Source organism: Sus scrofa, chromosome 16 (assembly GCF_000003025.6).
Source record: "Sus scrofa isolate TJ Tabasco breed Duroc chromosome 16, Sscrofa11.1, whole genome shotgun sequence".
NCBI lineage: Eukaryota > Metazoa > Chordata > Mammalia > Artiodactyla > Suidae > Sus > Sus scrofa.
The window spans coordinates 25,859,249-25,873,306 of NC_010458.4; the positions used below are offsets into that span (position 1 = coordinate 25,859,249).

General features: G+C 39.0%; 1 protein-coding gene across 1 annotated transcript in view; it reads left to right on the forward strand.

Annotated features, from left to right (window-relative positions):
* Window positions 1-14,058, forward strand: part of C7 (complement C7) — a gene marked incomplete at its 5' end in the record, with an annotated part of 55,848 nt that overhangs the window by 12,389 nt on the left and 29,401 nt on the right. Inside the window, 4 exon segments of the mRNA NM_214282.1 lie at window positions 7,127-7,297; window positions 8,900-9,039; window positions 9,042-9,142; window positions 11,035-11,145. Coding sequence (NP_999447.1) covers window positions 7,127-7,297; window positions 8,900-9,039; window positions 9,042-9,142; window positions 11,035-11,145 — 523 coding nt within the window.

A 14,058-nucleotide genomic window follows, 5' to 3' on the forward strand; every position in this document is an offset into this window, starting at 1 on the left:
GAAAGAAATAGAATGTTACCAGTGACTTAAAGCTCCTGTCCACCCCACTTTGATCACCTTATCACCTCCTCTCCACCTGTACTGCCTATGCAACCACTATTGTATGTTTTGTAGCAATCCTTTCCGTGTTTTCTGTATATATTGATCCCATATGTTGTTGTCCCTAAAGAATATTTGTGATTTTAGTTCTTTGCCATTTATCTAAATTAATCATATAGTATGCATTCTTCTATGACTTGGTCTTTCATGCAAAATTAGCATTTTGAAATTTATTCATGCTCAAGTGGGTGGCATTTTTATTGCTGTTCCCAATTTTTTCTTATGAAATGCCTTGAAAGTTCTTGTGTGAGAGTTCCATGCAAATGAGCGAGAGTTTCTCTAGGGCATATACTTGGAACTCAAACTGCTGCCCTGTAGGTTATGGATAGGTTACACTTCACTAGGTCAAGTTTCCAAACGGGAGTTCCCGTTGTGGCACAGTGGTTAACGAATCCGACTAGGAACATGAGTGCGGGTTCGGTCCTGCCTTGCTCAGTGGTTAACGATCGGCGTGCGTGAGCTGTGGTGTAGGTGCAGACGCGGCCGGATCCGCGTTGCTGTGGCTCTGGCGTAGGCCGGTGGCTACAGCTCCGATTCACCCTGCCTGGAACCTCCATATGCGCGGAGCGGCCAAGAAATAGCAACAACAACAAAAAAAAAAAAAAAAAAAAAAAAAAAAAAAAAAAAAAAGTTCCAAAACGGATCTATCGTCAATCTGTACCCTACCAGCAGTGTGGAAGTGTGGCCTGTGCTCCATCTCCTTGCCAGTGTCTGTATTGCCAGACTTGAAAATTTAGTTTAAGAACTCGCATCATGACACAGTGGAAATGAATCTGACTAGGAACCATGAGGTTGCGGTTTAATCCCTGGCCTGGCAGTGGGTTAAGGATCCAGCGTTGCCATGAGCTGTGGTGTAGGTTGAAGACGCAGCTTGGATCCAGTGTGGCTGTGGCTGTGGCTGTTGCTGGAGCTGTAGCTCTGATTAGACTCCTAAACTGGGAACCTCCATATGCCTAGGGTGTGGCCCTATAAAGACCAAAAAAAAAAAAAAAAAAAAAAAGATAATTTTTTTTCAAGGTTTCCTCTGCAGGCTTCTAGTTCTTTCAGGCTGTTTCTGTCATACACACCTCAAGTCCTGTTGCTTGATTTCAACACAAAATCTACTCACACAAAACAGCAATGGCTTTAGGGGACATTTGTGATGTTGATAGGGAAATAGAGGAGAGGCTTTCTGTGGCAGTAGTGCCAACACATTCAACAAAACCGTTGACATCCTCCATCTTAAAATGTCCATCCTTCCGCAGCCTCAACAGAAGGAAGTTTCTGGTCTCATCCTGTTTTAGCCTCTTTTTTGCTCTTCTCTTCCAAGATCTCCTCTCTCATTTCTTTCCTCCTTTCTTCCCAGAACTCAAAAATTTCCAATTCAGCCCTCATTACCTACTACTCCCAAATTCGCAAGCCTAAAACTCTTAGAATGTTTAAAGGGAAGGGCTTTTGTTTAACATTAACCATCTCCGGAAAGCAGTTTCGATTATAAGGAGCAAACCCACCATCCTCCAACTTACAATAGAGTAAGTTACATTTAAGAGTTATTAAATCATGAGAATGGAAGACGAAAATAATAGCTACCAAGTTTTGAATATCTCCCGTGGTATCTGCATATTTTAGGCAATTTGTGTCGTTTGAATCCTCACAGAATCTGAGGAAGGTAAGCAGTATTTTACTATTTTTTTTATGGGGAAAGAGAGGCCCAGAGGACTTCAGCTGACTTGCTCCAAGTCACTAAATTCATAAGCAGTAGAGCTTGGGTCTGGTCTGGTCTGTCAGTCTTCACAGCCCTTCATTTTTCCAGTACATTTTACTTTTCCGATATATTGTATTAAATACTTTTTCAACTCTAAATTCTGCATGATAAAAAAATATGTATTGTAATTTAAGCTTTGGCCAGAAGGGAGAATGTGTGATAGAGGATTTTGTCTCCTCTTATTCCTTGGAGGATGTGTCGATAATTCTTTCATAATTATAAAGGAGAGAATTATATGTGTGTATATATTTGGGTCAAATTTAGAGAGTTACAGAGAAGAGGGACTAAAAAGGGAGAGAATTTCTGACATAAGTTGAAATGTAGACATGTTGGAAGGCTGCAGCTTCTGAAGAGGAGAAATAATTTAATAACAGAATAATCCTGACATGCGTTTTCCTCAGCTTGGCTTGGTTTTTGGATTGACATCTGAAATGCGTTTCCAGTCACTGAATTTGAAGGTGTTTGTCAGAGGTAGAGGGAAATTATAGCCTGTTACTGAGTGAAGAATAGAGATGTTTTGAGGATTTTGCCAGAGGGAAGTGAGGTGGAAGCAGGAGGCAGTGAGTCAGGCGCTGAAACACTAAACCCAGGTGCGACTATGGGATCGGTCAACATCCTTCTTGGTTCAAATAGACCGAGGGCACTGGGGAGTCGGGTCTCTACAGGTGGAATGGGACTTTTGGCTTGTTGGAACATAAATATTAGTAAACACACACAAAACAGAATCAGTCATCCTCTCTTCTAATCTCTGTTTTGGAAATCAGCATGACAGTTTATCCAGGACAAGCCTGGTCTCCTGTTGATGCCACACACATTCTGTTTTCTCATACTTTTCATACCACAAGGAAGCCTTTGAAATGTAAGCACATTCCTGCTCCATGGTCGCTTAGGAAAGATGCCATGCTGCTTGCTTAGTTCAGCCTGGGAGATGCTGAAAGAGTGCCATGCTTATTCTCAGCATATAATGAGTTGCAGATGAGAGTGAGTAAAAATTAGCGTGGAGAAAATGACTTCCTGGATCCTCCTGTATTTGTTCTCTATTCTTTTCCCTTATAGTTTATTACAAGATATTAAACATAGTTCCTTTTGCTGTATAGTGAGACCTTGCTGTTTAATCTATTCTATATATAGTAGTTTGTACAAATCCCAAATGCCTAATTTATCTCTTCTTCCCTTCCCCTTTGGTAACCATATTTATTTTCTAAGTCTGTGAGTCTGTTTCCATTTTATACACAAGCTCATTTGTGTCATATTTTAGATTCACATATGAATGACATCACATAATATTTGTCTTTGATGTACTTTACTTCATTATATTTTTTGAAGAGAGATCTATATGAATATTAAATGAATAACAAAAACATATTCTAAAGGCAATTTTAACTAATGCCTAGTTATCTGATCCTCTGCTTCCTCTGTTGGTATGAATTTATATATCTGAGATTTCTGAATTTACTTTTTTAACCAAAATGATTTAAATGATGACAAAGATAGCTCTCATAGATTAAGAACCCTTTATATTTTAGGCACTCTTTCAAGTGCTTTAAATGGATCTTTTTTTCTTTGTATTAACCTAAGTAGGTAGGTACTGTCATCTTCTACTATACAGACGAGGAAACTGTGACAAAGAAAGCTGAATAATTTAACTACAATCATAGAGGTGGTAGATGACAACCATGGGATCTGAACCCAAGAGGGTGATTCCAGAGTAGTGTACTGTACTTTTGTGAGGTTAGAAGGTGTATAAGTGCTGATAAATGTGAGCCAGCAGAGAAAGAAAAATTGAAACTATTAAGACAGGGAATAGGGAATTCCTACAGTGGTTCAGTGGTAACGAACTGGACTAGTATCCATGAGGACTCGGGTTCCGTCCATGGCCTTGCTCAGTGGGTTAAGGATCTGGTGTTGCCATGAGCTGTGGTATAGGTTGCAGACACAGCTTGGATCCCATGGCTTGGATCTGGTGTTGCTGTGGTTTAGGCTGGCAGCTGCAGCTTTGATTTGACTTCTAGCCTGGGAACTTCATATGCCATGGGTGCAGCCCTAAAAAGACCAAAAAAAAAAAAAAAAAAAAAAGAAAAAGAAAAAAGACAAATAAGACTCCAGGAATAATCGGAGTTCCCATCATGGTTCAGCGGTTAACGAATCTGACTAGGAACCATGAGGTTGAAGGTTTGATCCCTGGCCTCGCTCAGTGGGTTAAGGATCCGGTGTTGCCATGAGCTGTGGTGTAGGTTGCAGATGTGGCTTGGATCCCCCATTGCTGTGGTTCTAGCTGGTGGCTAGAGCTCTGATTTGACCCCTAGCCTGGGAATCTCCATAGGTCATGGGTGTGGCCCTAGAAAAGACAAAAAGACAAAAAAAAAAAAAAAAAAAAAACCAAAAAACCCGGCAGGGAATAATCAATCTATTTAAACAGTCCTTTGAAGAGGTGGCAAGGAATGCAATATAGAGAAGAAACAGAGAAACTAGCCTCAGACAGGAGGAGAATACACCAATGCAGGAAAGGAAGAAAAGTTCCTAAGTTCGTAGCTTTGTTAGAAGGGTAAGAAGTCTCTACCTGATACTGGGAGTGTTTGTAAAGAAATAAGTTAAGGTTGTTTTCTGAGAGTGAACGAAACAGTTGTGAGATCGAGGGATTGAGATGGGTGCAGGATTTGAAATAGATACTGTAGGGTATGAGAGAGAAAGAATTGGCCAGAGAGATTTAAGATTGCTGGAAAGTATTGAGGGTTCCACTGAGGCTGGAAATTGTGAATGGACTTAGAGTAACACCATTCTATAGTTGTCTGATTTTTCTCTAGTAGTGTTGAGCTGCTTGGCCTCAAGCATTGAACCAGGGTTGGGTTTTGGCCAGGCAAATTCGGTGCAGGAAGTTAAGTTCATTGGCAAGAGGATAGTTTGAAGCTATGAACCATGAAGCCTAATGGCAACGGGAAGGAAGTAAAAAAACCATGAAAGTGCTAATAGGGAAAGGGAAGGGAAAGTAAGTTGAAGAGCTGCTTTCTGTGAACCTGAATAACAGATATGGCAATAATAGAATGAGTCAAAAGAGAAGGAGGTGTCAGAATGTGGGATGTTGGAAGTTGTGATTTCAGAGGAAGACTTGGTCTAGGATCTTAGCTGGAAGGAAGAGTATTGATTAAAGAAAATTTAAGATCATACTACCTTGAGAAATGATTCTTGTAGCTACATGTAGCTTACATGGGAGTGAGGAGATGCTGAACTAGAGTTCCTAAGAAGCTTATTTGCATAAATCATGAATCAGATGTTTGAATTGTGCATCTGAAGATGAGAGAAAATAGGATTTTTTTTTTTGAATGGAAAGAAAGGTAGATAACTTTTCTTTCTTAAGATAGAGAAAAAATTAAATTCTGTGTCTATCCAAAACCAAATAGGACTGAGACACTATCTAGACACTAGCAACTCTAGAGATTTCTAATACATTTTTAATTTTGTCCTGTTTGTAATCAATATTAATACATACATTCTTCATCTTGACTTGAGCTGAATTTTTTAAACAAACCAGTTTCATAACATAATGCAAATCATGTTCAAATAAAAGGAATTATTAAATCCACTTTTTCTTCTTTCCTGCATGTTTTTAGCATATGTGCATAGTTTTTAACATGGGTAGTGGTAAAAGTAAGGTAATATTTCCTGGCATTTTGTTGAATTTCTTTTTTAGTCTTCTTTTGACTGGCCATATACTTTCAAATTTGTAGCTAACAGCATTTAGAAATATCACATTTATACCTGCTTTCTCCTCTAACATGACTAGTTTGTCCTTACAGCATCATTTACAATGGCTACATAATATTCTGTTGTCTTTTTTAGCTTTCTTTAAAAAAAATGTATCATATTTATCATTTAAATTTTCCCTGTGTTTATTTATGCTTTGATCTCAAATACAAATGTGCATGGACATATAATAAAAACACAAATACTGGAGTTCCTGTCGTGGCTCAGTGCTTAGCGACCCAACTGGCATCCTCGAGGATGTGGGATTGATTTCTGGCCTTGCTCAGTGGGTTAAGGATCTGTGGTGTAGGTCGCAGATGCGGCTTGGATCCCACATCGCTGTTGCTCTGGCATAGGCTGGCAGCTACAGCTCTGACTGGACCCCTAGCCTGGGAACCTCCATTTGCCTTGGAACCTCCATATGCCTCGGGTGTGGCCCCAAAAAGACACACACACACAAAAAAAAACCCCGAAAAACAAAACCCCACAAATACTTGTGAAAGGAGAGTTGCCGATTTGAATATTTATATAGAAACAGCCTGAGAGTCATAATTGCATGTTTTGGTTTATTCTCGTGGTGATTGACATGTTTAGCAAGTTAGTTGCCTATGATTAAAAAAAAAAAAAAAACAACAACTAAAGATTTTTTTCATGAAGATTCAGATAGATTTCTTGTTGAAAAATGAGTTATCTGTCAATACTAGGACCTAGAGTTACATATAGGGCTGTCTGACAGATTTGAGTGTTGGGTACCCTTTTAGACAGGGTGTGTGCTCACTTCATTATCCCACCTTTCCCCGCATGCTTCCAACATTTATATTACTTGCTAGCTCGCTCTTGGGATTTCATTTTGACGCTTGATCTAGGACAAAATAAAGGATAAAGAAATGTTAGTCTTCTCCATGAATGCTGGAACTATCACGTCTCTTCTGCAGGTGACTATCCTGTAGTCTTTTAAAATTTGGGGGGAGGGGGGAGGGTGGATTTTTCTCTATTGTCAGCATAGGAAAAACAATTCCTATCTTAGTATTTGTCCAAGTCAAACAGAATTAGAAATTTAAATCCACTACCAAATTATCTAGAGCCTTTCGGAACAGCCCAAAAGATCTAACAGGTTCCTATCACTTATGTGCATCTTCTCCCCATCAGATGAAAAATCAAGAGACAACTGCTTTGTAGGTCTCTGTTAGTGTAGCTTTGTTAATTTGCTCACTTCTGGGCTAAATGTTGACCTTAAAGAAAATGGAAGATGTTTGTACACAAATGTTTTTTGGTGTTATTAATACCATAGGCCCCGCTTGACAATAAGTAATTATAACAATGAACTGATCATTGTAATAATGAACTAAGTAATTATTTTTAAGAACTCTATATTCATACAGTCCCGGTCTTAGTGAGAGTCACAGTTGTTTTATGTCAATGAAGAGCTTTGACTTTCGGAGATTGTGTAAAGTGTTCCTGTTAAAAGATTCATGAGAAAAGATTCCTGGTTATATTTAAGGCCTAATTTGCTCATATCACAAATTTTCATTTTCTTTGTAGGTGAAAGTAAATAATGATTTTAATTATGAATTTTACAATAGTACCTGGTCTTATGCAAAACATACATCTACAGAACATACATCATCCAGTAAAGGACGCGTCTTCATTTTTAGTTCTTCCTCTTCTTCCTCCAGTTATTATGCAAAAACCTATGAAATCCTTAAGAAAAAGGTTAGTATGAAATATTGGTTCACTTTTCCATGTTTTACTGGTTCAAGTATTTCTAACATTAACAAAAGTGTATTTACCAAAAGAATCAGCTTTCATTTTTAAAATTAGGGCATAGTACCTTCTTCAAAGAGAAAATCCAGGATATTTCTTTAAAAAATATAGTTTTGCCCTGTTAATTCTCTTTGGTGATACATTTATTTACACAAAATTTTCTCATTAAAATATTCATTCTTATTTAAAAACCTGAAAAAATTTATTACACATCTTCTAGTGAAAATTAGTCTAAATTTCTAATTCATGGTTACTGATGCTACTATTTTAAGTGTTAAATTCAATTGCAAAAATCCAATGAAAATGTGTGTCTGAAACACTAATACCAGAGTTTTTTTTTAATTTAAGAAAATGCATGAAACTAAAAGATGTTAAAATACTTTATTACTCTGGAGATACCAATGTTTTATCTGAGGAGGTTAAAAGACTTAATTTTAGATACTTTGTTGTTTTGAGATACTGCAGCTTTCATTGTGGGCAACCTGAACAGTTGAGATGGATTCTTCTGATATATATTTACTGCCGAAGAATTTCTCAGGCTGATCATCATTCATAATATGCATATTTCATACACAAGTTACTTAAAGTCAGTATCTTGATTAATAAATTGCATAAGCAAGGTATAAATGGATATAAATTTTGTTTGTTTTATGACTAAGGAGCCAACTGGGGAAATATGAACAGTAAAAACCTTTATCATATCCATATTATATTGTTCACATGAGTGAGAATTTGGTGTAAGGTGGCTCTGTCTTGGACACCATGAAAAGATGCTTAGGAGAGTTCCCATCATGGCTCAGCGGAAACGAATCTGACTAGCATCCGTGAGGATGCAGGTTTGACCCTTTGTCTTGCTCAGTGTGTTGGGGATCTGGTGTTGCCGTGAGTTGTGGTGTAGGTCGCAGATGTGGCTCGGATCTGGTGTTGCTGTGGCTGTGGCATAGGCTGGCAGCTATAGCTCCAATTTGCCCCCTAGCCTGGGAACCTCCATATGCTGCAGGTGTGGTCCTAAAAAGACAAAAAAAAAAAAAAAAAAAAAAAAGAGAGAGAAGAAAAGAAAAAAAAATATACCAGATCATTCTTAAAAAAAAAAAAAAAAAGCAAAGATGCTTAGGAAAGGTTTAAGAGACCTCATTATAAAGTGGTTTAGCATGGTAATAAATTATATGGTCATCCTGCTTATAAGTCATCTTCAAGATGTGGACTCTAGGGACCTTATGTTCTTATTTGTAAGATTATTTAGCAGTTAATGATGCAGATTATCTTTTTCTAGTTGAGGAGGGCATAACAACTTGGTCTTGGGATTTTAAAGGTCATATATAGAAAAGTACCATGTTATCACTGGATATTATTCTTGTTTAAGATTCCTAAAATAGCTTAGATTGCTTCAAGTGAGTGGACCCAGAAGAGACCTCATCATGCATCAGAAATAAAAATTCATGTAATCTGCATTGATGGAGGCGGCTTTTGGTGGAGACACTGGATAAGGAACTATTTCTATACCTTTTTATCTTGAGCTAAAACTGCTTTTACTCTTTCTTCTTCCCACAGAGTTATCAGTTGTTGGTTGTTCAGAACACTGTTGAAGTGGCTCAATTTATCAATAACAATCCAGAATTTTTGCAACTTGCTGAGTCATTCTGGAAGGAACTCTCCTACCTTCCTCCTCTGTATGATTACAGTGCCTACCGAAATTAATTGACCAGTATGGGACACATTATCTGCAGTCTGGGTCCTTAGGAGGAGAATACAAAGTTTTATTTTATGTGGACTCAGAGAAAGTCGCAGAAAGCGGTAAATATTTTAAAAATTGTTATATGCAAGCATTGCAGGGATTTTCATGGGGAAATAACATGTAGTGAACTTAAATTTTAGTGCTTTTAAAATATGACAAATAGAGATCCAATTGCAACGGAATCCAAAATTGAAAGAATCCATTATACTCTACTCAGCATCTTCCAGGCTTTAAGCAAAAGCCTGCCTACTCTTTTTTTTTTTTTGGCTGTTTTTCAGAGCTGCACCACAGCATATGGAGGTTCCCAGGCTGGGGATCGAATCGGAGCTGTAGCCGCTGGCCTACACCACAGCCACAGCAATGTCAGAGCCGAGCCGCCTCTGTGACCTACACCATAGCTCACGGCAACGTTGATCCTTAACCCACTGAGTGAGACCAGGGTTCAAACCTGCGTCCTCATGGATACTAGTCAGATTTGTTTCTGCTGCGCCATGACGGGAACTCCCTGCCTACTCTTTTGGATGGTACCCTGAAATGAGAGTTAAGCCAATATCATTATTCCTGTCTCCAGAGGGTGTTGATTGGATTTTTAGAATACTTTTTAATCTTCCCTGTTTCTCAGTTTAAGTAATATTCCTTGAGGAAAATGCATGAGGAGTTTATGCAACTACCTATTTTTGATTTTTTTTTTAAATTTACCTCTCTTAAAGTTTTTTTTTTTTTTTTTTTTTTTTTTTTTTTTTTTTAATTTACCTCTCTTCTTCACCATTCACAATCCTTTAGAAAAAATCTGCTCTGGAAATCACAAGTGTGCTTACCACATAAGACTTATAACAATAGCTTACATTTATTGGATGCCTTCTCTTGACAAGTGGGTTGCCTATGTCAGTGATGACCCTCACTACTACCTAGGGAGAAGGCAGCTATGACTCCTGTCTCATAGGCTGAGAACTGGAGATCCAGGGCTATGAAAAAAACTCATCCAAGGGAGTAGAGATTGTAAGAAGGCTCCAACATCAGCTTAGTTTTTTCCTTGCTACTGGAATTTCCTGATATGTGTTAGAATCAGGCACACTTCTCAGTTCATGCTTGGTTGACTTCATGGTGAGAGAATGGTCCCCACCAGCTGCCACCATGTTGGAGGAGAGAGTGATTCTTAGCATCCATTCCTGCTCTCCAGAGATCTTCTGGCTCCGGCTTACTAATGTTCCAAGTCCAACCTGCTCCTTCTTAACTTTGTCCTGAAGCTCATGGCCGCACTTGCTTCTCCATTCCAAATCACCTCTTCAGCATCCTCCTCATCAGCCAGTACTTTCTTACCACCCTGGAGAAGAGTAAGACTTCTTACATGAGATTCAGAGGTCTTCTGCTTCTTACACTGTCTCAAGTGGAAATTATCCTTGTACCTCTATTCCTCTGGTCAAAGCTAATGGAAGCCAATATTGGCTGAACCATATGAAAGTAAGTTACAGACACATGATGCTTTATCTCTAAATAAATGCATGTATCTTTTGTTTATTACAAAAATTAAATATCACTTTTTTCTGATCCTCGACCCTTCCAAAGCACTTGAAAATGTACATATCATATTGCTTTTAAAATTTATTATTATTATTATTATTTTTTTTTTTTTCTTCTTTGGCCACCCTGTGGCACATGGCGTTCCCAGGCCAGAGATCAGTCCAAGCTGCAGTTACGACCTAGGCTGTAGCAATGCCAGATCCTTTAAAACACTGTGCTGGGGCGGGAATACAGCCTGTGTCCTGGAGTTACAGAGATGCCACCGATCCTGGGATTGGTGCACCACAATGCGAACTCCATATCACTTTTGATTATATGGCCACAGTGGTAGAAAACAACCTCTGAGCCCACTCTCACACCTGGCCAGCATCTCAAAGAAGATTTTCAACAAATGTGTAAACTAAGCACCTTTAAATTTTTTTTCCCCCAGATCTTAGTTCAGAGGATAAGAAGAAATGTGCTTCCTCACATATTAGTTTTCTATTTAAATCATCAAAGCACAAATGCAAGGCGATGGAAGAGGCCTTAAAATCAGCTTCAGGTAAATGAGAAGAGGGCAGTTTGCATTACAAATTTACCTCTGTCTCTCTTTCTTGGGGTTAATTCCTGATCTCCAAGGGCCTTTGAAATTTTAGCAGGTGTTCTATTTTGTGTTTTTCAAACACTTGGTTATTTTTACCCTGATCTCCCTCTCATGTGTCACGGCAGTGAGACATCATGCAGCGTGGAAATTCCCTGGGCATCTCCTGTGTACTGTAACTTTGTCCTCAGTGTATACCACCTTTGTCCCTATGAGGATGGTTGGCAAACTAGCCTGGAAAAATGACACCATCAGGGGAAGCTTCAGTTGCACTCTGTGACATGGATGCTCAGTGCAGTTCAAGTTTTTGGTGCATGATGGTGGTGGTACTGATGGTGGTGGCAGAGTTGGGGGAAGTGGCGTGTTAGTCTCTGAGTGATTGAAGGAGGAACTGGAAAGGTGAGCTCATTTAGATTGTGGCTAGATACCATGTTGGAGTTTGTGTTTCCCACTGACGGCAAAGGATGCCATTAAAGGATTTAATACATGGAGTGATTCGATGGAAGATGCCAAAGATAAGGTTGTAGCCAAAGAAGAGGGATTGAGAAGGAATCATCTGATAGGATAAGAACCAGAAAAGATCAGTAATGTGGAAGGTAGAAGAGAGGTTGACAGAGAGAAAGAGAGAAGTTGAGTAAAAGAAGGCCTGAAGACTTTTCATTGGATGTCGCAATTAAGACTAAACTGCCTGAAGATGAAGAGATTCTTAGTGCAGCAGGGATGGAGGTGAGACTGTGGTGCACTGTGTCAGGCCTTGGTGCACAACTGGAGCTCAAGTCCTCCTGGGGTGATGGCAGAAATTGGGACAAAGGAGAAGACTGACCCAGGTGCTAAAATTCTCCTCAAGGAAGTGAGGATTCTTGGGATATTAGTAGATGACTGCAAGAAGGAGGGAGGCAGAGTGTTAAGCCAGGTTTATTTGTTCATTCACTTATTTTATTCCTCAGCTATTTATGGAGGCTATAATAACATGCTAGAAATTGTTCTAGTCACTGGTGATATAGCAGTGAATATGCCAGAGAAAGTGCCTATCTTCTTTTAGCTGGCAGGATATAGGAGGAGAAATTTTAGAACAAGATGGAAATATAATAATCTGGAAATATGCATGAAAGTGGGAGCTTTGGGAAGATGCTGACATCAGTTATTCGTTGGGCTGCCAACTGGAAACTGCTCACTGATTTTATTTTACTTTGTGTTTAACAAACATGTAGCACTTGTGAATGTGTCAGCACAATTTTAAGTGATTTACAAAAATTCACCAATATATTCCACCTACTAAGAGTTGGGCAATATACATATTCTTGTTTTATGGACAGGGACACTGAGGCACAGAAAGATTGCCCAAGACCACATTTGGGAAGCGTCAGGCACGAGATTCCAAGGTCTGGTTTACTAATCCGGGCCCTTCACTGTTGCCCCAGGTTGATGGTCTAGGGAAGAGGGCCAGCTGGGCAGAGAACTCACAGAGGTGTAGAGATAGAGGCTACAGGCTTAAAAATGAATATAAAGGCTGATTTCTTAGAATGTGTAGTTTGTCAACAATGTGTCAGTTAAGGTATGCACTTAACTGATTTACATTTAGATATGCAGGGGGATTACCTGGGGCAGCCTGTTCAAATGCTGATTCTAAGCTTTCCTCTCAGCTATTTCCTCCTAGATCTTGAGTGGGGCTCAGAAATCTGCAGTCACTCTAGGTGATTCTGATTCAGGTAGTTCAGGGACTGAACGTGGTGATACACTGTATTTGTCTTTTTTTTTTTTTTTTCCTCCCACGTGGAGGTTTCCAGGCTAGGCGTTAAATCAGAGCTGTAGCCACTGGCCTACACCACAGCAATGCCAGATCCCAGCTGCATGTGCAACCTACACCACAGCTCAAGGAAACACCAGATCCTTAACCCACTGAGCGAGGCCGGGGATCGAACCTGCATCCTCATGGATGCTAGTCAGATTCGTTTCCACTGAGCCACCATGGGAACTCTGATACACTGTATTTGAATTATGACTATTTGCATGTTAAAAATGTAGTCCACAAGGAAGATGAGGAAGCACTCAGGCAGTTTATTAAAAATTTGAGGCTTTAATGATTTCTTATGATAAAAGCATAATTTTTGCATTTGCAAAATTTTATAAAAAATTTGAAATTTCAAAATAAATAAAATTTGAAATTGTTAAACTTAGTTAAAAAAAAAGGAAATGAAAATCACTCCAAATCTGGTCAGCAAGTTAGGAATTTTCATCCTGACCAGGTGGAAATCAATTATACATGGAGATGAAAATATTTCTGGGAGTTTCCATCTTGGCATAGCTGAAACAAATCTGACTAGGAACCATGAGGTTGCAGGTTCCATCCCTGGCCTTGCTCAGTGGGTTAAGGATCCAGCATTGCTGTGAGCTGTGGTGTGGGTCGCAGACGTAGCTCAGATGTGGCGCTGCTGTGGCTGTGGTGCAGGCCGGCAGCTGTAGCTCCAATTAGACCCCTAGCCTGGGAACCTCCACATGCCGTGGGTGCGGCCCTAAAAAGACAAAAGACAAAAAAAAAAAAAAAAAAAAAAAAAAGAAAACATTTCTGAAATTATAGGCACATCAATGAAAAAAAGGGTTTGACTAGTCTTCAGACTTTTTAGAACACTTTTTATATATTACTGTATGCCTGTTAATTAATAGTGTTTTTCCTTATAATTAGTATTCCAGATGCAATGAATTTCCCCCCAACATTTTGAGAAAATTTTCAAACATACAGATAAGTTGAAAGAACATAGTGGTAAACACCCATATACCCATCTTCTGTATGTAATAATTATTATTTTGATAATTGATATATGGATATCTACACAGAGTTTTATGTTGACTTTTAGCCATATGTAGGTATATATT